The sequence below is a fragment of the Chiloscyllium plagiosum genome, unplaced genomic scaffold (assembly GCF_037043375.1).
Source record: "Chiloscyllium plagiosum isolate Xiang-an unplaced genomic scaffold, Cpla_swu_hap1 HiC_scaffold_27, whole genome shotgun sequence".
Lineage (NCBI taxonomy): Eukaryota > Metazoa > Chordata > Chondrichthyes > Orectolobiformes > Hemiscylliidae > Chiloscyllium > Chiloscyllium plagiosum.
Window position 1 is genome coordinate 78,950,149 of NW_028270165.1, and position 24,654 is coordinate 78,974,802.

General features: G+C 45.7%; 2 protein-coding genes across 7 annotated transcripts in view; one reads left to right on the forward strand and one right to left on the reverse strand.

Moving 5' to 3' along the window:
• LOC122543553 (uncharacterized) overlaps positions 1 to 23,877 on the forward strand; it is a 70,109-nt gene extending 46,232 nt beyond the window's left edge. For 2 of the 4 annotated variants that reach the window (XR_015751543.1, XR_015751542.1), the window contains one exon: positions 23,634 to 23,877. Coding sequence is in view for 1 of the 4 variants with exons in the window: in XM_087974994.1 (XP_087831120.1) it covers positions 379 to 692 (314 nt within the window). In the remaining 3 variants the exon portion in view is untranslated. Of the gene's footprint in view, positions 1 to 378; positions 6,889 to 23,633 lie in introns of those variants that run through there. The other 2 variants (XR_015751541.1, XM_087974994.1) reach the window with 1 other exon arrangement.
• LOC122543561 (uncharacterized) overlaps positions 1 to 24,654 on the reverse strand; it is a 696,117-nt gene that overhangs the window by 590,668 nt on the left and 80,795 nt on the right. Inside the window, exon 2 of one of the 3 annotated variants that reach the window (XR_015751539.1) lies at positions 9,593 to 10,405. The exons of 1 other annotated variant lie outside the window; for it this stretch is intronic. The gene's annotated coding sequence lies outside the window, so the exon portion shown is untranslated. Of the gene's footprint in view, positions 1 to 9,329; positions 10,406 to 24,654 lie in introns of those variants that run through there. One more of the 3 variants, XR_015751538.1, reaches the window with a different exon arrangement.

Genomic DNA, 24,654 nt, shown 5'->3' on the forward strand with positions numbered 1-24,654 from the left:
ATTATGACCTATGTTCTCATTTAAGAAAAGTGTACAAGTGTCTCTGTATTAAGCCATATGTGTGCAGTTGCTCTGAGGAATTTAGAAGTGCATAACTTCTGTGTTTCTCTGCGCTCTGCACCCGGCTGCATGAAGAAATAAAGAGTGAAGTCTAAAACAGCCAGACTGAATTTGAGGGTTCATTGACCAATTGCGGAACTGAGACACCCCACCAGGGGTCCAGATCTTCACTTGCAAATTCAGATATGTGTCTTAACTACCTGGGTGAGAAGGTATGGAAGGATATAGATTGGGAAGGGGATGGGGTAGATTTCTGTTTTTATTTTATCTTTTCTATCCTGGACTGACAGTGATGACCTTTGTAATCTCTTTTCACAGAGTACGGGGAAGAAGCCCTTCAGCTGCCCCGAATGCGGGAAGGCTTTCAGCGATTCCTCCTCCCTGTTGAAGCATCAGCGGGCCCACATGGGGGAGAGGCCTTTCAGCTCCCAGAGTGTAGGAAGGCCTTCAGCGTTTCATCCTCCCTGCTGATGCATCAGCAGGCACACACGGGGGAGAGGCCGTTCACTTGCTCAGAGTGTGAGAGGGGGTTCAGTCAGATGAGCCAACTGAAAACACAAGCAGCTCCACTCGGGGGTGGTTCAGGTGTCCCGAGTGCGGGAAGGTGTTCACTTGCTCGGTTAAGCAGCTGACCCACAAACGGATCCACACAGGGGAGTGGTCATTTACCAGCTTTCAGTTTGAGAAGGCCTCATACGCTACTCCCACGTGTAGAGGCTCCAGTTCACATAGGGTCAAGTGTTGTGCAGGTTAGGGTGGATTGGCCATGCTAAATTACCCATAGTGCACAGGAATGTGCAAGTTAGGTGTATTAGTCAGGGGTAAATGTAGAGCACTAGGGGTAGGGGAATAGGTGTGGGTGGGTAACCCTTCGGAAGGTCAGTGTGGACTCGTTAGGCCGAATGGCATTGCTCCACACTGTGGGGATTCTCTGAAGGTAAAGGATTTTTGGAAACTGTACAGGGCAGTGCAGGCCAGGCCAGGCCAGTGGCCGCTGGCCGTTCGGAGCAAGCGCAGTCCGGCAGCATGTTTTGGGCCTCGCTCCATTGATGACGTCACAATGTGGAAGTGTCCCTGTCAAGTTTGAGTGGAACTGCCTCCCTCTGGGCAACTCTTCATCCTGGGAGGGAGAGGGTCGGACCAGGGGGAGGAAGCGAAATCAATTTTTATTTAAGGTGGGTGGGTGAACTAGTCGGCATATGTTTTGGATGAGAGGGGAAAGATTATACCGAGACCCTCAGGGGCAACCTTTTCACACAATGAAGGAAAAGCTCTGCCTTTAAATTACATTCTTGAGATTTGATATTTAAAAGGAGTTCTGGGATTAACATACCAAAGAACAGAAACCCATTCTAAAAGATTAAAGATTTAATCTAAAATTGTTCAAGGTATGACATCTCCATGTCTCTGAAAACCCCATGTCTCTCTGTTTTACAACACAACCCAGGGCCCTACCATGAACTGTACAAGTCCTGCCCTTCCTTGCTTTAGCAAAATGCAATCCCTCAATTTTATCCATACCCCTCTCATACACATGCTCTCTCTCAGACGCACACACTTACGCACACTCTCATGCACATGCGCATACATACAGATCTATGGGGTGAATTTGTTTTGGCAGAATATTTGCAGATACATTTAATTTTGTTCAAAGAACGCACAATCTGCTGGCAGTCAATCCATGTAATACTTTATTAATTCCTATATTGGAAATAGAATCAGTTTGATTCATTATGGGGGACTGTAACTTCCCCAACATTGACTGAAAATGCTTTCACTCTAGTATGTTGTATGGATCAGTTTTTGTCCAATGTGTGCAGTAGGGTTTTCTGACAGTGTGTTGAAGAGCCGACAAGAGGGGAGGCCACACTGGATCTGGCCAGGTGTTTGATTTAGTGGTAGGGGAGCACTTTGGAGAGAATGACCATAATTCAGTTACGTTTAGTTTATCGATGGAAAGGGATAGGAACATGCCGCGGGACAAGAATTATCGATGGGGCAAGGGCAATTATAATGCGATTAGGCAAGACTTAGGATGCATAGAATGGGGTAGCAAAATGCAGGGGATGGGGACAATTGAAATGTGGAGCTGGTCCAAGGAACAGATATGGCATGTCCTTGATTGGATGTCACTGTCAGGCAGGGAGGAAGTGATAAGGTAAGGGAATCGTGGTTTACTCCAGAAATTGCATCTCTTGTTAAGTAGAAGAAGGAGATTTATATGACAATGAGACGAGATGGTTCAGATAAGGTGATGAAGAGTTACAGAATGGCTAGGAAGGATTTAAAGAGAGAGTTAAGAGGAGCAAAGAGAGGACATGAGCAGTCTTTAGAAGATAGGATAAAGGAGAACCCTAAAGCTTTCTATACGTATGTGAGGAATAAGAGGATGACTAAGTAGGAATAGGGCCAGTCAAAGACAGAATTGGGAAATTGTGTGTGGACCCTGTGGAGATTGGAGAGGTGTTAACGAATATTTCTCATCGGTCTTCACTCAGGAAAAGGACAATATTGTACAGGAGAAGAATGAGATACGAGATATTAGACTAGAAATGATCGAAGGTTAGTATGGAGGAGGTGCTATCAATTCTAAAGGAGTGAAAGTAGATAAGTCCCCTGGGCTGGATGGGATTTATCTGAGGATTCTCTGGAAAGCATGGGAGGAGATGGCAGGGCCTTTAGCTTTTATCTTTGAGTCATCATTGTCTACAGGTTTAGTACCAGAGGAGTGGAGGTGTGCAAATGTTGTACCCTTGTTCAAGAAGGGCAGTAGAGATTATAGACCAGTGAGCCTTATGTCTGTTGTAGGGAAACTTTTGGAAAGATTATAAGAGAGAGGATTTATAATCATCTAGCAAGCAACAAATTGATTTCAGATAGTCAAAATGGTTTTGTCAAAGGCAGGTCATTTCTCACAAACCTCATTGAGTTTTTTGAGAAGGTGACCAAGCATGTGGATGAGGTTATGACAGTTAACATGGTATACATGGACATCCGTAAAGCCTTTGATTAGGTTCCATGTGGTAGCCTGTTGGAGAAAATGCAGAGGCTTGGGATTGGGGGTGATTTAGCAGTTTGGATTAGAAACTGGCTTTCTGAAAGAAGGCAGCGAGTGTTGCTTGATGGAAAATATTCAGCCTGGCGTCTGGTTACTAGTGGTGTGCCACAAAGATCTGTTTTGTGACCAATGCTGTTTGTCATTTTTATAAATGACTTAGATGTGGACATAGGTGGATGGGTTAGTAAGTTTGCAGTTGGCACTAAAGTTGGTGGAGTAGTGAACAGTGTGAAAGAATGTTACAGGTTGCAGGGGGACTTGAATAAACTGCAGAATTGGGCTGAGAAGTGGCAAATGGAGTTGAATGCAGCTAAATGTGAGGTGATTCACTTTAGGAAGAATAACAGGAAGGCAGAATACCGGGTCAACGGAAAGGTTCTTGATAGTGTGAATCTTGGAGTCCATGTACATAAATCCCTGAAGGTTGCCACCCAGGTTGATAGTGCTGTTAAGAAGGCATATGGTGTGCTAGGTTTTATTGGTAGAGGGATTGAGCTCCAGAGCCGTAACGTCATGCTGCAACTATACAAAACGCTAGTGTGGCTGCACTTGGAATATTTTGTAATGTTCTGGTTGCCCCATTACAGGATCTGGAAGCATTGGAAAAGGTACAGAGGAAATTTATCAGGATGTTGACTGGACTGGAGCGAAGGTCTTTAAGACTGAGACACTTGGGTCTGTTCTCATTGGAAAGAAGCTGAAAATGTGTTGCTGGAAGGGCTTATGCCCGAAACGTAGATTCTCCTGTTCCCTGGATGCTGCCTGACCTGCTGCGCTGTTCCAGCATCACATTTTCAGCTCTGATCTCCAGCATCTGCAGACCTCACTTTCTCCTCATTGGAAAGAAGGCAGTTAAGAAGGGATTTGATAGAGACAAACAAGATAATCAGAGGATTAGATAGCGTGGACAAATGAAAGTCTTTGAGGGGTGATAGATGTAAGAAGTGCGGTAAAGAGAAGCCAGGGACCTATAGATCGGTGAGCCTGACCTCAGTGGTGGGCAAGTTGTTGGAGGGAATCCTGAGGGAAAGGAGGTACATGTATTTGGAAAGGTAAGGACTGATTCACAATAGTCAAGATGGCTTTGTGCATGGGAAATCATGTCTCACAAACTTGATTGAGTTTTTTGAAGATGTAACAAAGAAGATTGATGAGGCCAGAGCAGTAGATGTGATTTATATGGACTTCAGTAAGGCGTTTGACAAGGTTCCCCATGGGAGACTGATTAGCAAGGTTAGATCTCATGGACTACAGAGAGAACTAGCCATTTGGATACAGAACTGGCTCAAAGGTAGAAGACAGAGGATGGTGGTGGAGGGTTGTTTTTCAGACTGGAGGCCTGTGATCAGTGGAGTGCCACAAGGATCGGTGCTGGGTCCTCTACTTTTTGTCATTTACATAAATGATTTGGATGCGAGCATAAGAGGTACAGTTAGTAAGTTTGCAGATGACACCAAAATTGGAGGTGTGGTGGACAGCGAAGAGGGTTACCTCAGATTACAACAGGATCTTGACCAGATGGACCAATGGGCTGAGAAGTGGCAGATGGAGTTTAATTCAGATAAATGCAGGGTGCTGCATTTTGGGAAAGCAAATCTTAGCAGGACTTATACACTTAATGGTAGGGTCCTAGGGAGTGTTGCTGAACAAAGAGACCTTGGAGTGCAGGTTCATAGCTCCTTGAAAGTGGTGTCGCAGGTAGATAGGATAGTGAAGGCGGCGTTTGGTATGCTTTCCTTTCTGGTCAGAGTATTGAGTACAGGAGTTGGGTGGTCATGTTGTGGCTGTACAGGACATTGGCTAGGCCAATTGCGTGCAATTCTGGTCTTCCTATCGGAAAGATGTTGTGAAACTTGGAAGGGTTCAGAAAAGATTTACAAGGATGTTGCCAGGGTTTGATGATTTGAGCTACAGGGACAGGCTGAACAGGCTAGGGCTGTTTTCTCTGGAGCGTCAGAGGCTGAGGGGTAACCTTGTAGAGGTTTACAAAATTATGAGGGGCATGGATAGGATAAATAGACAAAGTCTTTTCCCTGGGGTCGGGGAGTCCAGAACTAGAGGGCATAGGTCTCTTTTATATCTTTTCCCTCTCACCCTAAACCTAAGGGGCAACTTTTTCACGCAGAGGGTGGTAAGTGTATGGAATGAGCTGCCAGAGGATGTGGTGGAAGCTGGTACAATTGCAACATTTAAGAGGCATCTGGATGGGTATATGAATAGGAAGGGTTTGGAGGGATGTGGGCTGGGTGCTGGCAGGTAGGACTAGATTGGGTTGGGATATCTGGGTCTGTTTCCATGCTGTACATCTCTATGACTCTATCTCTTGGTTTTGAAACTTCCATCTTCAGATCTTCAAATAATCAGTAAAAAGAGATCAAAAGGCATCACTGTCAGTGCAGGGTAGAAATTCAGAACAAGCAAATCTATTTTCTGTGGAAAATTTTCTTTTGTCATTTCACAAAATTGAAAGCACCATCCCACTTTCTCTCCCTCTGCTCTAACTAATTCTTACAGGGACAGAAAAGCAAACATGTCAAGAATGACATCTCTGCATTTTTGATAACTCCACCTGAAAGTTAATATCTTTCACAACATTGGGATACTGCTGAGTGAGCAGGTCTGATTTTGGGAAGCAAAAAAAACCAATGAATTTGCAACAACCCTTTCCCTTCAGAGAATCGCCACAGTATGGAAGCAGGCCACTCGACCCAACGAGTCCACACCGACCCTCCGAAGGGTAACCCCCCCACACCCATTGCCCTACCCCTATTGCTCCACATTTCCCTCTAACTAAAGCACCTAACCTGTACATCCCTGGGCACTGTGGATAAGTTAGCACTGTCAATCCATCCCAATCCGGACTAAGTTAAAAATCACACAACACCAGGTTAGAGTCCAACAAATTTATTTGGAAGGAGCAGCATTCGGAGCACTTCTTCATCAGGTGTTGTGGAGAATAAGATCAGAAGGCACAGAAATCTTGGAAAAACAGTAGTGTCCTGCCACTGAATCGATATATTGAACAAACCTGGATGGGTTGCAATTAGCATTAGTATGTAAATCTGAGAAATTCTTGTTGGTCACCTTCTCGAGATAACTTAAGGTTTTATTGCAAAAGGTGACATCTCAGTTCAGGCAATGCATTAAAGGTGTACGGTCAGGTCAAATTCTGTCTGTATCCCAATCTTGAGTCAGACTGTTTCTGTATCCACTGTGGAATCTACAAAATATTACATGGATTATCTGCCTGCATTTTTTGAGTAAAATAGAATGTAATTGCAAATATAATTCTGCAAATTCAAATTCACCCCCATGGACTTGTGTGTATGTGCATGAGAGGAAAAAAAAGTATATTTCTGTGCTGTATATTAAAAGACAGTGAGGGTAAAAAGCACAAGCCCCAGTAAAAGCAGATGGAAAGTGAGTGTAAAATGTCACTATGACAGGACAGGCCCCACATTCCTTCCCCTCCGTTCCCCCCCACAACCTGCCTCACCTTTCACCTCCCGGGCCCAGTACCTTCCAGGTGGCCCCATAGTTGACACAGGGGCCGCCCCACGACCAGGAGAACTCCACCACCCAGGCGGCCGACGAGTTCCCAAGCAGGCCCTTAACCCCGTCCGCCTTCAAAATGGTCACCGGCTCCTGTACAGGCGGCCGGTGTGGCCGTGACACAGCAGTTGCGCCAGGAAGGCGGCGGTGAGGGGTGTCTGCCCCGGGCCGCACGGCGCCGCTTCCCCGCTTGAGCAACTTCTCCTCACAACCGCCTCAACGCCACGTGACGTCAGTTCGGGGGGGGGGGGGGGAGATGGGCGGGGCCGGGGGAGCCTCACCGTCACCAAACAACAGCCACCTCGCGCTACAACTGCTCATTCACAAAAACAAACTGTCTTGTTTCGCTCCACAACTGCAGGGGGGACTCTGCCACGTTTCGAGGAGCCCTGTCCGCATTGTGAAAACTCACAGCTCAATTTAGAGATATTCCTTTAAACTGTCATCTCCAAATGGGGAAATTAGCATCTTAAAAGGGATTTTAATGGACATTTTAATGGGCTATTACTACAAAGAGATTTAAATGGACAAGATAGATTATATTTCAAAGGGATGTGGGCACATTCAAAGGTGTATCTTAATATCTAAATAAATGTACATTTCGAAGAGATGCTACCCTATTTACAAACAGAAATATCCCTTTGAGACAAGAGGTGTGAATTATGTCTGTATCCCAATGTTGAGTCAGACTGACATTTTTCTTAGAAAAGTTCTGCATTTAAATTACATTGTTGAGAAGTTAATTGATAGATTAGGGTGGATTGGCTGTACTAAATAACCCAGAGTGCCCAGGGATGCACAAGTTCGGGTGGGTTGGCTGTGCTAAATTACCCACAGTGTCCAGGAATGTGCAGATAAGGGTGGATTGGCTATGGGAAATATGGAGTAAAGGGGTGTGTATGAGTGGGAAGCTCTTCGGAGGGCCAGAGTGGAACAGAATGGGCTAATGGCCTACTTCCACATTGGCTGGATTCCCCCACAAAGGAGCATTTTATCCGCATCTATCCTGTCAAGCCCCTTTCAGAATAATGCTTGTTTATAAGATCAGTTCTGGTTCCTAGAGGTATACAGCACAGAAACAAACCATTCGGTCCAACTCGTCCATGCCGACCAGGATTTCCAAACTAATAAAGCCTTAAGTCTTCTCAAAAATGTGATTCAGAATATGTAAATATTAAGATTTACATATTAATGAACTGAATCTGCAGCCCATTCTAAAAGATGAAAGACTTAACAGTGCTCTAGGTTTGTTCAATATATCCTATCAGTTGCATGACACTGTGATCTTTGCTATAGAATCAGTGTCTTATGATCCTGCTCCACAGATTCCTGAAAAAGAAGCAGCGCTTAGAAAGCTAGTGCTTCCAAATAAACCTGTTGGACGATAACCTGGTGTTGTGTGATTTTTAACTTTGTCAACCCCAGTCCAACACTGGCACCTCTGCATCATCTCTAGTGAACATAGCCCACACCTCCCGGTGCTGCCATTAACCTTTACAATGCAGATGAAACGACACCTGCACTCCTGAAAAATTTACAATGTCTAACGATACGAGCTACTCATTCACTGCTCCTTCTGATACATGACATTGGAAACTTAGTGCAGGAGGCTGAAAGAAATGAGCAGCTTTAAAACAAAAACCTCTTGGAGTTCAAAGCCTTCAGTGAGAGCCTGAGTCCAGCAGAAAGTTCAGGTAACCTTTATTGTGAACCAACTTTGTTAGAGCTTCCGATCCCCCCACCAAAGAGGCACACAAAAAGTAGCTGGTTTTTAAACAGCTGAAGGTCAAAGTGCACACGCTTCCCCACCATCTCACTTTCTTTACTATTGGTTAGCACTGACTTGTTCTGTTGTAAATGGATCCTTGGTGCAGCCTTAACCCGGAGGAAGTATTGCCTCACTCAGCAATTTCAACCCATACCCTGTATCCAAGTAAGTTTCTCCCCACTCATTTGCCAGGGGTGGGGGCAGGATGGTTTGGCAGGGGGGTGGGAAAGACAGTATAGAGTCAACCACACTGCTGTGGGTCTGGAGTCACATGTAGGCCAGACAGGGTAAAGGATGCAGCTGGGATGACTGAGAATCCTTTGCCACAACTGCATTTTCCTTTCCTAAAAAGGATGTGAGTGAATCAGATGGGGTTTTTTGCCCCTGCCACACCACCAAAAATGGTTTCACTGTTAAGATTCTGAACTCCCGATTTCTGACTGAATTCTATTTCCACCATATGCCACAGCAGGATTCAAACCCAGTCGTCGCTGGAACTGGGTTGATATCCAGTTGATATTGGCACTCTACCCTCACTCCTTCAATCCCCCTGCAATGGTACATAAACTCACTGGTGCCTCCGCAGGTTGGAGAGCGGGTGAAGCCCTTCCTGCATTCAGGGCAGCTGAAGGGCCTCTCCACAGTGTGGATCTGCCAGTGCATCAACAGGTTGGATGCCTGGGTAAAGCCCCTCCCACATTCTGGACAGCTGTAGGGCCTCTGCCCTGTGTGGACCCGCCGGTGGGGAAGTAGGTGGGAGGCCCGGGTAAAGCCCTTCCTGCACTTGGGGCACTGAAGGGCCTCTTCCCCCGTATGGACCTGTTGGTGCCTCAGTAGTACGGAGGAATTGCTGCTCCACCAGTCAATCATGAACTCACTGGTGCCTCCGCAGATGGGCGGAGCAGGTGAAGGCCTTCCCACACTTGGGCAGCTGAAGGCTCTCTCCCCAGTATGGACCTGCCGGTGCTTCACCAGGGCAGAGGAATTTCTGAAGGCGTACCCACATTTGGAACAGCTAACAGGCCTCTTCCCCCCGTGTGGACATGCTGGTGCTTCAGCAAGTCAGAAAAATAGTTGAAGGCCTTCCCGCACTCAGGGCAACTGAAGGGCTTCTCCCCAGTATGGATCCGCCGTTGCGTGCGCAGGTTGCTCACCTGACTGAATCCCTTCCCACACTCGGCACAAGAATGGCATTTCTTCAGTGTGGATCCGCCGGTGGGTCAGCAGGATGGATGCCTGGGTAAAACACTTCCCACACACGGGGCAGCTGAAGAGCCTCTCCCCTGTGTGGACTCGCCGGTGCTTCAGCAGAATGGAGGAATTGCTGAAGATCTTCATGCACTCATTGCAGGGGATCGGTCTCTCCCCTGTGTGGACCTGCTGGTGGGTCTGCAGGGCGGATGAATTGCTGAAGGCCTTCCCGCACACAGGGCAGGAGAACGGCCTCTCCCCGGTGTGACTGTGCAATGAATCTCCAGGGCAGACTGAGCACAGAAGCCTTTTCCACAATTGCCACACTTCCACCGTTTCTCCACAGGGCGGGATTCCTCAGGTTTCTCCATGGCTGTAGATTCAGCCGCACACAACGTGTAGAGCCCCTCCACATCGTGAATTCCTCTTTCCAGCCTGTATAACTGTTTCAGGCTCCACACTCAGTACACTGCAACAGTAGGGTCTCTCATCCAGTCCCACTGATGCTGAAAATGTATTCAAACAGGAACCAAAAAGCTTTGCTCCTTCTCACAGAATCATATTTGAAAATTGTTGCGGTCCTGATGGATTGAGTGACTGTCAGACGTTGACGTCAAAATGAGGACTCCAGGCACTGCAGAGTCAGAGTCGAGAAATGTGGCACTGGAAAAGCACAGTAGGTCAGGTAGCATCCAAGGAGCAGAAGATTCAATGTTTCGGGCATAAGTCCCTCATCTGTTGATTTTGAAACTTCTGTCTTCAGATCGTCAAATACTCTGTAAAGAGAGATTACAAACGTCATCACTGTCAGTCCAGGGTAGAAATTCAGAACAAACAATTCCACTTTCTGTGGAATATTCTTTTCTTTTGTTATTCCACAAAATTGAAAGCACCATCCCACTCTCTCACCCCCTCTGTTCTCACTCCGCTCTAACTAATTTTCCTGAAGGTGCTGATTCAGGATCTTACAGGGCAGGAAAGTAAAAACGTCTAGAATGACGTCCCTCTGAATTTTGGATAACTCCACCTGAAAGTTAATATCTTTCACAACACAGTGATACTGCTGAGAGTGAGCAGGTCTGATTTTGGGAAGCAAAAGAAAAGGGTGCGTCAATGCAATGCAGTTTCTTGAGGAACAACCAGACATGAAATGGTTAACGTCCCCAGGGAAAAATGGGGGCAGGGGGAATGAGGTGGAGACACCAAGGCATTAACACCAACACTAGAGAGAAACTAAACATACAGACGTGACAAACATTGTTGGAAAGCCAGGGTCATTGAGATATACAGCACAGAGACAGAACCTTCGGTCCAACTCATCCGTACAGAACAGATATCTCAAATCAATCTAGTCCATTTGCCAGCACCTAGCCCACACCCTTTAAACCTTCCTATTAATTTTCCCCATTCAGACGCCTTTTAATTGTAATTGTACCAGCTTCCATCACTTCCTCTGGCAGCTCATTTCTTTCACACACCACCCTCAATGAAAAAGTTGCCCTTTTGGTCTCTGAAATGATTACGCTCTCATTCTGGACTGCCCATCCCAAGGAAAAGATGTTGTCTATTTACCCTATCCATGCCCCTCATGATTTTATAAATCTCTATAAGGTCACCCCCTCAACCTCCGACGCTCCAGGGAAAACAGCCCCAGCCTATTCAACTTTTCCCTATAGCTCAAATCCTCCAATCCTGGCAATATTCTTGTAAATCTTTTCTGAACCCTTTCAAGTTTCACAACATCTTTCCAATAGGAGGGAGACCAGAATTGCACGCAATATTCCAACAGTCGCTGTGGTTCTGTTGGAGAATGGTAATTTAATTCCAAAATGTTAATTCCTTCACGAGAAGGGAATAATTGGCAATGTAGCTGTGAGAGGCCCCTTGCAGAAGAGTGAAGAACTGAGTGATAGAACCTTCCATTAAGATGGAGAGGAATAGAGTTGATTCTGAGGCTGGGGACTTAAATCTAAAGCAAGGAAATTACAATGGCAGAGGCACAAACAGGCTGCAACAAATAAGGGAACATTATTGAAAGAAATGACAAACATTTAGATAGCACCTGGAGGAATGGTTGTTCCATCCTGTCTGACAAAATAAAACATAAAAGGTAGCCCAGCCACGGCTAACAAGGGACATGATGGATAGGACTGGATCCAAAGAAGCAGCATACAAATTGACTTAAAAAATAAAGCAGCAGATCTGAAGATTGGAATGTTTCAACAAAAGGATTGATTAAAAGGGGAAAATGGGGTATGTGAAAACAAAAAAAAAAGATTGGTGAAAACAATTACAGTTAGAAACAGGCAAAGTTCTCATGTGGAACAAAGAGATGGCAGACCAATTAACCACATATATTGCTTCTATCATCACAAAGGAGGGCGCAAGTATGTTGGGGAACACATGGTCCATTGAGAGCAGAACTGAAGGAAATGAATAGTTGTGGGGAAATTGATGGGATTAAAAGTTTACAAATCCCCAGCCCCCAGTAATCCAAACTCCACAGTATGCACTGAGATAAGTCATCCAATTGTCAAATCCTGGGCTGATGCAAGACTTACACACTTAACGGGAAGATCCTGGGGAGTGTTACTGAACAACCAGACCTCGGAGTGCTGGTTCACAATTCCTTGAAAGTAGTCGCAGGTTGATAGGATAGTGAAGAAGGCGTTTGGTATTCTTTCCTTTATTGGTCAGAGTATTGGGTACAGAAATTGGGAGGTCATGTTGCATCTGTACAGGACATCGGTCAGGCCACCTTTAGAATATTGCATGCAATTCTAGTTTCTTTCCCATCAAAAGGATGTTGTGAAACTTGAAAGGGTTCAGAAAAGATTTACAAGGATGTTGCTGGGGTTGGAGGATTTGAGCTATCAGGAGAGGCAGAAAAGGCTGGGGCTGTTTTCCCAGAGTGACAGAGGTGTGTGTGTGTGTGTGGTGATGGGGGGGTGACCTTACAGATGTTAATAAAATCATGAGGGTAATGGATAGGATAAACAGACAAGGTCTTTTCCCTGGGTGGTAGAATCCAGAACTAGAGGTCATAAGTTTAGAGTAAGAGGGGAAAGATTTTAAAAGGGACCTCAGGGGCAAGTGTTTCATGCAGAGGGTAGTGCATGTATGGAATGAGCTGTCAGAGAAAGTGATGGAGGATGGTACAATTACAGTATTTAAAAGGCATCTGGATGGGTATATGAACAGGAAAGGTTTACAGGGCTATGGGCCAAGTCCTGGCAAATGGGACGAGATTAGGTTAGGATAATTGGTCGGCATAGACTAAAGGGTCTGTTTATGTGCTGCATGTCCCTACGATTTTACTTCAGGACTCTTAAATTGTTTGTGAAAACCACTTCAGTAATCTGCCCAGTTTTAAGACTACAATACACAGGAGCAGAATGAGGCCATTTGGCCCATTGTGTCTGCTCCAATCATGGCCGATATGTTTCTACTGTTGAAAACATCTTCTCTACATCCACTATATCCAGTCATAGAGCTGCATAGCACGGAAACAGATCCTTCAGACCAACCAGTCCATATCGACCATAATTCCAAACTAAACTTGTCCCATCTGCCTGCACTTGGCCCAATATCCCTCGAAACATTTCTTATTCATGTACTTATCCAAATATCTTTTAAATTTTGTGACTTTGTTACGCACATCCACCACTTCCTCTGGAAGTTCATTCCACACATGAAGCACTCTCCGTGTAAAAAAAGTTTCCCCTTGTTTTGTTTTTAGATCTTTCTATTCTCACCTTAAAAAGACATCCCCTAGTCTTGAAAGTCCTCAGTCCAGGGAAACAACTCCTGACATTCATCTTACCTATATCCATCGAGATTTTATAAATCTCTTCGATGAAGAGTAATCTGGACCTGAAATGTTAGCTTGTTCTCTCTACGTGTACACTGCCTGACCCGTTGTGATTTCCAGCATTTGTTGTTTTCAGGACGGATTCCAGCATCTGTAGCAATGTGCTCCTAATTGTTTTATCCAGTTGGCTAGATCTCCCCGGATCCATTGAGACTTAACCTTACTCAACAATCCACCATGCGGCAGTCAATAAGGTTTCCACATTCTATCTCTTTCAGCACACATGGGCGGCACAGTGAATCAGTGGTTAGCACTACTGCCTCACAGCACCTGGGACAAGGGTTTGATTCCAGCATCGGGCGACTGTCTGTGTGGAGTTTGTACATTGTTTCCCGCCCTGTGACTGCATGGCTGTCCTCCAGGTGCTCTGGTTTCCTCCCACAGTCCAAAGATGTGCAGGTTAGGATGAATTGATTGTGTTAAATTGCCCCATAGTCTTCAGGGATGTGTAGGTTAGGTATATTAGTTGGAGGTAAATGGAGAATGATAGGAGTAGGGAAATGGGTGTGGGTGGGTTACTCTTCGGAGGGTTGGTATGTACTTGTTGGGCCAAATGGCCTCTTTCCGCCCTGTAGGGATCCCATGTGGCACCCCTCTCCCCCAGCTCTTTGCATTTCCCACAGAGGAAGTGGGAACGGGAGAAATAAAGTGTTTTACATGGGAGGAAGATTCGGTGAGCGTGAAGCTAAAATTAAACGTAGTGCTTTTCGTGAACTCAAGCTGATTGATTTGGTGGGGGAGTGGAAAAAGGAAAAAGTACGGTGTCTCAGTGGTTAGCACTGCCACCTCATGGCACCAGGGACCTGGGTTCGATTCCAGTCTCGGGGCGACTGTCTGTGTGGATATTGCACATTCTCCTACTGATGTCTGAGGCGGGTTTCCTTCCGGTGCGCCTGTTTCCTCCCACAATCCATAGATGTGCAGGTTCGGGTGAATTAGCCGTGCTAGATTCTCCATAGTGTCGAGGATGTGTAGGTTAGGTGCATTAATTAGGTGTAAATGTAGGGGAATGGGTCTGTGTGGGTTACCCTTCAGAGGGTCGGTGTTGACTTATTGGGCCAAGTGGCCTGTATCCACACCGTCAGGATTCAATGAAGGGTAGGGATTTTTGCAAACTATGATTTCTTCCTGTTCTGCTGCAAGGGCAGCGCAGGGACGTCGATTTCGAAGTTCCTTGGATGCTGCCTGAACTGCTGTGCTCTTCCAGCACCACTAATCCAGAATCTGGTTTCCAGCATCTGCAGTCTGTTTTTTACCAGTGCGGTCGAGCCGACCTGGCGCCCGATGTCCGTATCGCCCCATTGTGATGTCACAATGCGGATTTGGCCGTCAGTTTCAGAGTGAATCTCCCCCCCCCCCTCCCAGGATGAGAGAAAGAGAGAGAGGTAGGGGGTGGTGGGGGAATCTGTTCACTTGTATCAACTGGAGTGAATCCAGGGAGGGGGCAGACTCTGCAAACTTAATTACCCAGTTGAGGAGGGACGGAAGGAAGGGGGAAGGGGAGATTGAGAAGGGAGAAATATCTTATTTTTAAAATGCATCTGATTCCCACAAATGCAACAGGTACAAGTACAGCACATGCAATATTCCTCATTGCAGTTTCAAACCGGCTGCAATGGTTTTGCACCTTCTGTTCTTCCTCCACCTTGGCTCCAGCGCATTTGGCTTCCTTCCCCTATCCCCATCCCTGGCCCGACTCTTTGATGCTTCCAAGCTGACCCTCAAAAGTTCGGTTTGTCTCTCCATTATTTCCCATTGTCTTTTGTGGGTTTTGAAATCTTTCCCAATCCTCTGATTGAGTCTCGGACTTGGGAGTTTATGTTGTGGCTGTACAGGACATTGTTCGGCCACTTTTGGAATATTGTGTGCAATTCTGGTCTCCCTGCTATTGGAAGGACGTTGTGAAACTTGAAAGAGTTCAGAAAAGATTTACAACGATGTTGCCAGGGTTTGAGCTAAATAGGTTGGGGCTGTTTTTCATAGTGAGGGGTGACCTTGTGGACGTTTATAAAATCATGAGAGGCATTGATAAGGGAAATAGTCAAGTCTTTTACAGGGATGGGGAGTCCAGATCTAGAGGGTAATAGATTAGGATGAGTGGGGGAAAATACTTAAATGGTACCTCAGGGGCAGCTTTTTCATGCAGAGGGTGGTCGTATAAGGAATAAGCTGTCAGAGGTAGCGGTGGATGCTGATATAATAATGACATCTAAAAGGCATCTGAATGGGTGTAGGAAGGGTTGAGTGTGGGGGAAGGGATTTATCCGCTCCTCCCAACTCTTAGACCACCGACGGGTCCACACCGGGGAGAGGCCCTTCCCCTGCTCTGAATGCAGGAAGGGCTTCACCAGTTCCGCCTCCCTGCTAACACACCAACGGATCCACACCGGGGAGAGACCATTCACCTGCCCTGAGTGTGGGAAGGGCTTAACTCAGCCCTCCCAACTGCTGACACACCAGCGGGTCCACACTGGGGAGATGCCATTCGCCTGCCCAGTGTGTGGGAAGGGCTTTGCGGTCTCTTCCAACCTCCTGGCCCACCGGCAGGTCCACACACGGGAGAGGCCCTTCAGCTGTCCAGAGTATGGGAAGGCCTTCAGCTATTCCTCCCACCTGCTGAGGCGCCAGCAGGTCCACACTGGGGAGAAGCCGTTCTCCTGCCCAGCGTGCGAGAAATGCTTTAACCGCTCCTCCCACCTACTGACCCACCGGCGGGTTCACATGGGGCAGGACAACGGCCACTCCCCTGAGTGCAGGAAGGGCTTCAGCAATTCTTCCGCTCTGCTGACCCAAGGGCGGGTCCATACAGGGGAGAGATCATTTAGCTGCCCCGCGTGCGGTAAGAGATTCACATTTTCCAGCAACTTGCGAAGACGCCAGCGGGGGGCACCAGTGCTCCCAACAATCAGATTTCACCAGTGACGCTACTGTGGACTAAACCTTCTGGCCATTCTGACAGTGGGTGCAATGGGAGAGTTGGTGGGCTTTTTTTTATTTTTAGCTGGACTGCACACCGCCTTCACACCCCCCAACCACAACCTCACAGTGGCTCAGTGGTTAAAAATGCTGTCTCATAGAGCCATGGATCCAGGTTTGATTCTACTCTTGGGGTAACTGTCTGTGTGGAGCTTGCACGTTCGCCTGCCATGTCTGCGTGGGTTTCCTCCAGGTGTTCTGGTTTTGCTCCCACAATACAAAGATGCATAGGTTAGGGCGAATTAGCCGAGCTAAATTGTCGATAGCATAGAGGTGTGTAGGTGTGGTACATTAGTCGGGGTAAATGTAGACTGGAGGAGAAAGTGAGGTCTGCAGATGCTGAAGATCAGAGCTGAAAATGTGTTGCTGGAGAAGCGCAGCAGGTCAGGCAGCATCCAGGGAACAGGAGAATCGACGTTTCGGGCATAAGCCTGAAGAAGGGTTTATGCCCGAAACGTCGATTCTCCTGTTCCCTGGATGCTGCCTGACATGCTGCGCTCCTCCAGCAACACATTTTCAGCTCTAAATGTAGACTGGTTGAGAGTGTGGTGCTGGAAAAGCACAGCACTCCAGTCAGCATCTGAGACGCAGGAGAATCAACATTTCAGGCATAAGATCTTCATCAGGAATGATGCCTGAAATGATGCCTGAAACATTGATTCTCCTGCTCCTCGGATGCTGCCTGATCTGCTGTGAATTTTCAGCACCACACTGTCGACCCTGATCTCCAGCATCTGCAGTCCTCACTTTCACCAAGTAAATGTACAGTAATAGGGTTAAGAGAATGGGTCTGGGTGGGTAACTCTACAGAGGGATGGTGTTGCCTTATTGGGCTAAAGGGCCTGTTTACATTCCGTAGGGGTTCTGTGATTCCATGAACTTTGCTTCCAATGGGTGATGCTACCCGTTGAATCTGGGACTGCACGTTCCCACTGAAACAATCCGCAGAAACCTAAGACCACTGGAGCAGACGTTAGACCATTCAGCCCATCAAGTCTGCTCCACCATTTGTTAGAAAGAAAAAAATTGTGGTTGCTGGAATCCAAAGTAGACAAGCAGGAGGCTGGGAGAACGCAGCAAGCCAGACAGCATCAGGAAGTGAAGTTAGCATTTCAGGTATTAACCCTCCTTCAGGACTGAAGAAGGGTTCTTCCTGAAACATTGACTTCTGTATCAGAAACAAATTCACCAGGATGGTGCCGGGGGTTGGAGGGTTTGAGCTGCAGGGAGAGGCTATTTGGCTGGGTGAGAGATTTGAAAGGGACATAAGGGGCAATGTTTTCACACAGAGGGTAATACGTGTATGGAATGAGCTGCCAGAGAAAGTGGAGGCTGGTACAATTATACCACTGAGAAGGCATCTGGTTTCGGACATGAACAGTAAGGGTTTAGAAGGATATGACAAATGGGACCAAATTAATTTAAGATGTCTTGTCAGCATGGATAAGTTGGACCGAAGGTTCTGTTTCCGTGCTGTATATCTCTACATCTACTGGTCCTGATGTAAGTTTTAAAATTGAGTCCAAGTAACTTTCAATAGTTCAGTCTTGTTGAGCTCACTTCTTGAAAGGTTTCAAATGAATCCCTCCAAGTGATACTGTTTAAAAATGCTGAGTTGGACAAAATATCCCATTAAGTTCGACACAAACTCACAGCTGAAGACATCAGAAGTCACGTGACACAAAGTTATAGTCCAACAGGTTTATTTGAAATCACAAGCTTTAGGAGCATTGCTCCTTCTTCAATGCAGCTGCTTCATCACTTCACCGACAAAGGAGCAGTGCTCTGAAATCTCATGTGTTCAAATAAACCTGTTGGACCCTAACCTGGTGCCATGTGACTTCTGACCTTGTCCAGCCCAATCCAACACCAGCACCTCCAGATAAGAGTTCACTAATGAGATCAGGTTTTATTCAGTGTGATTAAGTGAGATGCTCATCTGAAAACTCAAAACTGTCAAAGCAACAAAGAGATGTGAGTCAGTGCTACAGCATGGAAACAGGCCCATCGGCTCAAACTGGTCCATGCCGACCAAAATGTCCATCAACAGTAACTTGGCCACTATCCTTCTAAGCCTTTCCTCTCCATGTATTTGATCAAATGTCTTTTAAATGTTGTTAATGTACCTACCTCAACCACTTCCACTGGCAGCTCATACCATATGCAAACCACACTAAAATTTTTGCCCCGCATATTTGTTCAATTTCTCCCCCTCACTGTAAAAATGTGCCCCCAGTCTTAAAGTCCCCCACCCTAGAGAAGAGACAACAACCCTTAACCCTATCTATAACCCTCATGGTTTTATAAACTTCCCCTCTCAACTTCCTCTGCTCCAGGGGGAAAGACATCCCAGCCTTCATTCCAATTTGCTAATAATGGCGCAGTGATGATTTCAGCTGTGTGTGTCAAGGATCTCTCATTTCTAAGCCAATGCAGTGCCTCTTCAGTTTACCTGATCTTAAAACGAATGGTACCCCATTCATTTAAAACATCTATGGTTTCTTTGCAAAGTCAGCCCTCGTCAGAAAGCAGCCAATGGCGTCTTACATTCCCAGAGGCTGCTTCTGACCAGGTTCGTACGCTCTGATTTGAGATGTAGGAGTAAAACTTCGCAATAAAAGATTAATGCAGCCTTTGTTCATGACTCATTATTAAACACACTTTCTCGATTTACAGGTTTGATTGAGAGGCTTCTCTGAATTAGTCAACGTGATTGTAACAAGTTGTGAAACATGAATGGGTTCTGAAAAGATTTACAAAGATGCTGCCAGGGTTGAGAGTTTGAGCTGCTGCAAGAGGCTGAAATAGACGGGGGCTATTTTCCCTGGAGGGTCAGAGGCTGAGGGGTGACCTTACAGACGGTTTTGCTGTAGAAGTGTTTTAGAAAAAAAAACTCAAACCTTTTTCCGATTGTTGCCTTTGCCAATATCCATTGGACATCAGTGAAGTCCCTAAGCCCAGACGAATCGGACCCTCTGTCTTTTCTATCAAAATGCCGTAAAAAGTTAGCAGGCCATAATAATGACTTTTCAAATTTAGTCAATCAATTAAATCAGGTCCTTTGCCTACCAAACCTATTAAATTTAAATCTGATGGCTTTGACAACACAGGACCAATCCTATCGTAAAAAATTGATATGGCATCAAGAGTATAAAAGAAGAGGGCAGTTGGACAGAGCCCCAGAGCTAACTCCCTATTGCTGGAGCTAAGAGTCCTCAGCACTAGAGAGAAATCAGCTCTGACAGTCATCTGTGACTGAAAGAAAGCATCATTTCCAAAAAAAAACAGAACAGCAGGAATTAGAGGAGGCATTCCTGACAAAAGATTCGATGGAAGGAGGCATAAAATATTCTGGAAGATAAGTAACCTGGCTGTATTCTGAGAGACTAAATTCTATTTTTTGTTATATTAGTGGGTCTTGTATTTATTGGAACAGCATATGACAAGAATCCTGTTTTATTACAGAATAGTCAGTAGTTTGAAGGGGTTTATTCAGTTAATAGTTGAGTTCAGTTGTTCACAATTCAAGTTGGATACATGAATTGCTTTTTGTTGATTTTAACGTGTCAGGGATTTATTTTATTTTTACGACTAGAGCAGATTACACCAATTTTCACACTAATTTTATAGATTATAGGGCAACGTGCTCCTCTTTTGACATATTGGATTCAGATCTGAGAGAGGAAGGGGGTCAGCATTCGCTTTATAACAGTATCGACGTGACATTCTGCTGCATGCAATGGAGTCATTATTAATCCCAGCCTCTCACTCTGGTTGAGGGTGAATCGCCTTAATTTGACTACTGACTCAGAAACTGCAGAGACAATTAACTGTTGAAACAATGATTTACACATTATTGCAGGTAGCAACCAAAAATAAAACCTCTCAAGTAAGCAAGTTTAGCCTCACCGCCCCCGCCCCCATCTTGGATATCACCCAATTGATGGCAGAATATAACAGGGTTTCCACTGACACTTCTGGAAGTTTACAGGGGTTTGATGCAGTGGAACAAGTTCTGTACTTTAATCATTCTGGAGTTGAATTCTGGAGGAGTTCCCTCACTTTCAAATTTGTGTGACGTTTCTTTAGATTCTAACATGCTTCCCTACACTTCTGGAGATCTCAGGTCTGAGCTTACCTTCATTTCCTTGAGGGTTTGCCGCCTGTTTGAAACAGCCTGTCCTGCAATTAAACCCCTTTAAGTCAGGGTCTTCCTTCTACAGGCAGAATTAATTGTCCTTTTGTCACACAGTTATTAAACACCATTATCTTATCTGTCCAAAGAAACAGCTCATTGTGCTGCCTCCTCTTTCCCAGCAATGGTTAATGTATGTTATTTGTGAACTCCCTTGTAGCAGTTTCTCGTTGGACCTAATGTTTCTTGGTTCAGGAAGAGTTATTGCTGACTCATGAAGTTATCAAAGTTCTGGAGTTTACAGGACCACACCACATTCCTCTCTACCTCCTCCAGGAATAACAATTGCTCCTTAGATACTGGCAGTTCCTGACATCCCTTGGTATCCCCATGTCAGGAAATCACTAGTGCTGCCCTGACACCAGACCGTCACCGATGGAACAGGATTATGGGGAGAAAATGCAGAAATCCGAAGGGTAAAGAGACTTGGGAGTTTGAGTCCAGGATTTTCTCAAGGTAAACTTGCAGGTTGAGTCAGTAGTTAGGAAGGAAAATGCAATGATGGCATTTATTTTGGCAGGACTTGAATACAAAAGTAGGGATGTACTTCTGAGACTCTATAAAGCTCTGATCAGGCCACATTTGGAGCATTGTGCGCAGTTTTGGGCCTCATATTTAGTAAGGATGTATTGGCCCAGGAGAGTGTTCAGAGGAGATTCACGAGAATGGTCCCTGGAATGAAATATTTAACATATGAGGAACCTATGAGTACTCTGGTATAATTGATGGAGTTTAGAAGGATATGGGGGGTTGCAGTTGAAACCTACAGGACACTGAACGGCCTGGACAGAGTGGATGTTGGGAAGGTGTTTCCATTGATAGGTGAGACTGGGACCCAAGGGCACAGCCTTAGAGTAAAGGGAAGACCCTTTAGTTGCGAGATAAGGAGAAACTTCTCCAGCAAGAGGGTGGTGTATCTAGGGACTTTGCTGCCACAGAAGGCTGTGGAGGCTAGGTCATTGAGCATATTTAAGATGGAGATAGAAATGTTCTTGAGTATCAAGGGGATCAAGGGTTATGGTGAGAATGGGCTTGAGAAACTTAACAGCCACGATTGAATGGTGGAGTAGACTCAATGGGCTGAATGGCCTAATTTCAGCTCCTATTGTCTTATGCTAATGTGTGGAGGGGTGAGGAGGGGGCAGAGAGATGAAGAATGGAGTAGAATTAAGGGGAAGCTGGATACAGACACGAGGGGGAAAGGAAGAGAAGGAAATATAAGAATTGTACAATAAGTGACAATAAATGACTGGCATGCAGAGGGATCTGTGCATATAGATCCCTGAAAAAGTGACAACAGAAGTCGGTATGGTGGTCAAGAAGGCACATAGTACGCTTGCCTTCCCTGAGTGTAAGAGTTGGCAAGATGTGTTACAGCTACTTATTCCAGCCACATTCAGAATATTGCATGCAGTTCTGATCAGCACCCTACCAGAAGGACGTGGACACTCTGGGAGAGGGTGCTTTAGTCAAGGGTTAATGTCGAGTAATAGGAGTAAGGGAATGAGTCTTGTCGGTTACTCTTCAGAGGGTCAGTGTGCACATGATGCGCCAAATGGTCTTTTCCACACTGTAGGGATTCTATGATACCCAGAGGCTTTTTTATTTGCCAGGGTGAAAAGGTCAACTACAAGAGGGCACAGGTTCAAGGCGAGAGGAGCACAGTCTAGGGGAGAAGTTGAGGGGGGGGGGGCGGGGAGGCTTTTCGCAGAGGACTGATGGTTGGTGGAAGCAGGCACCTTAACAATGCTTAAGGTGTATCATGACAGACATGAATGGGAGGCGAACAGAGGGATAAATACCGCACATGGGCAATAAATAGCAGGTCCAAGTGAGGATTTAGAATTGGCACAGGCTTGACGGAGTGCCTAAGCCAAATAAGGGCTTGTGACTGTGCTGTATTGTACTGATGCAGGTTTTCCCCACTACCTTTCATAAGGCAAAATAGCGTAAAGCGAAGAAGCAATTAATTCATTTATATCGTAGTCAAATGTTTTGACTACTTTTTAAGGTTAAATTTAGGGGGTCAACTGTTACATGGATACTATTTCTGAGTGGCTGAAATTCATGCCTGTCAAGATTCATACCGCATCATAAGCAGAAGCTCAACTGATGAATAAAGCAAAAAAAAAACCTAATTATGATAATTCTGAAAACTGAGTGAAATGTACAGATAACGGACTAGAAGATGAGAGCAGAGCCGAACAACCGACAGGCTGCAAAGCAGGAGTGGAACGTGACGGCCAGCACACTGACTCACAAACATGGGTCTGTTGTCTTATGAAGAACTAGGGTCAACGTTTACATGATCAGACTACTTTTCACAACACTTGCAAAAAAAATCAAACACGCCCAATTTGCCATGCATGGAGAACAGGAAATATACTAAAGCTTTCCAGCATTCAGGCACAACTATACATATGCACATGTCCATATAAATACTGGGTAGGTTGATCCTTTGGAAGATAACAATCGCAAAGAAGTGAAGCTCTTCAACAAGATGCTGGATTTGGTAGAATGATTAATTAGTACGCCCACTCCCCTCCCTCCATCACATCACTGGGCAAGACAAAACCCTAGGATCTAAATAACATACCTACACACACACAATCCTACCCAATGACTGCATGTGGCCACATTTTACGTGCGATTACCTTAAATCACATTTATAAAACATAACCATAGAGGTTTACACAGGCTCTCATACACAGTATTGCCTGTGACCTTCTACAGCGCTGTGAAGTGCTGCAAATCCCATGATGACAATATTTTATATCCAATGTGTTAAATAACATTGTATATCTTATAAAAAGAGGTATATATACACACATTATACATAATTGAATATCGGATCAGTCCAATCAGATGGTGCAGCCTGCCCTCCCACATGGATGAGGATGGGATTATAGAAGGTGTATGGAGAATTAGATGGTGATTCTAATAGAAATTATGTTTGTTTTAGGAATGGGAGTGATTGAGGCTCCAGGCTAATGGCGATCCACCTTATCCCTGGTAGAGTGAAGCCGCGGGTAGCTCCAGGCTCACGGTCCAGCACAGCACCGAGTGCAGCCTCTCCTCCAGCTTGTGTTCCGCCGGACTTTACCCCCCGCCACCGCTCCTCCACCTCCCGCCGCCGAAGAAGCCGCGGGCGCCGGCACTCTCTCCTCCACCGCCGACATTTTTAATTTGTTTTCTCGTTCACCCGGTAACCGTCACCTCCCCCTTCCCGGGCCCCGGGAATTATACACAAATAAACAATAAACCCCACTGGGGACTGTCTCCTTTTCTTCACAACTTTTGTTTGAAAGGTTCCGACTTTAATTTGAAATGTATTTTAAATGTATTTTCTGAGGTAAATGGTGCCTTTCTGCCCCCCTCCCTCCGTCAGAAACCGCCCGCTGAGTCGATGAGAAAATCGCAGCCTCGCGCCGCCATCTTTGTTTTTCTTCTTCTTTCTGTCTCCTCCTTGAGTGACACGCGTCATCCACACCCCGCCCAATCAGAGCGCACCTTACTCCACCTGACCAATGGCAGTCGGCGCCGGTTGTTACTGACAGAGATTGTGTCCAATTGCCAATTTGGGATAAAAATGGCGGGAGTCACAATTTCTTTTCCCTGGGGTTGCACATCTCATTCCCTTTGCTTTTTCTCCTCGCAAGGGCGAAGGGGACCCAAACTAGAGGGCACAAGTTTAGGGTGAGAGGGGAAAAATGTAAGAGGGTCCCAAGGATTAGAAAAAAAGTGTGAAAGTTAATTCACCTCAAGAAAAGCCCTCTCTCACGACCTGAACAAAATAGATTGTTCACTAAACAAGAAGGATGTTGTGAAACTTAAAAGAATTCAGAAATTATTTATAAGAATGTTGCTAGGGTGGAGGGTTTGAGCTACAGGGAGAGGCTGTATTGGCTGGGGCTGTTTTCCCTGGAGCACTGGAGGCTGAGGGGTGACCTTATGGAGGTTTATAAGTTTACGACAGGCATGGA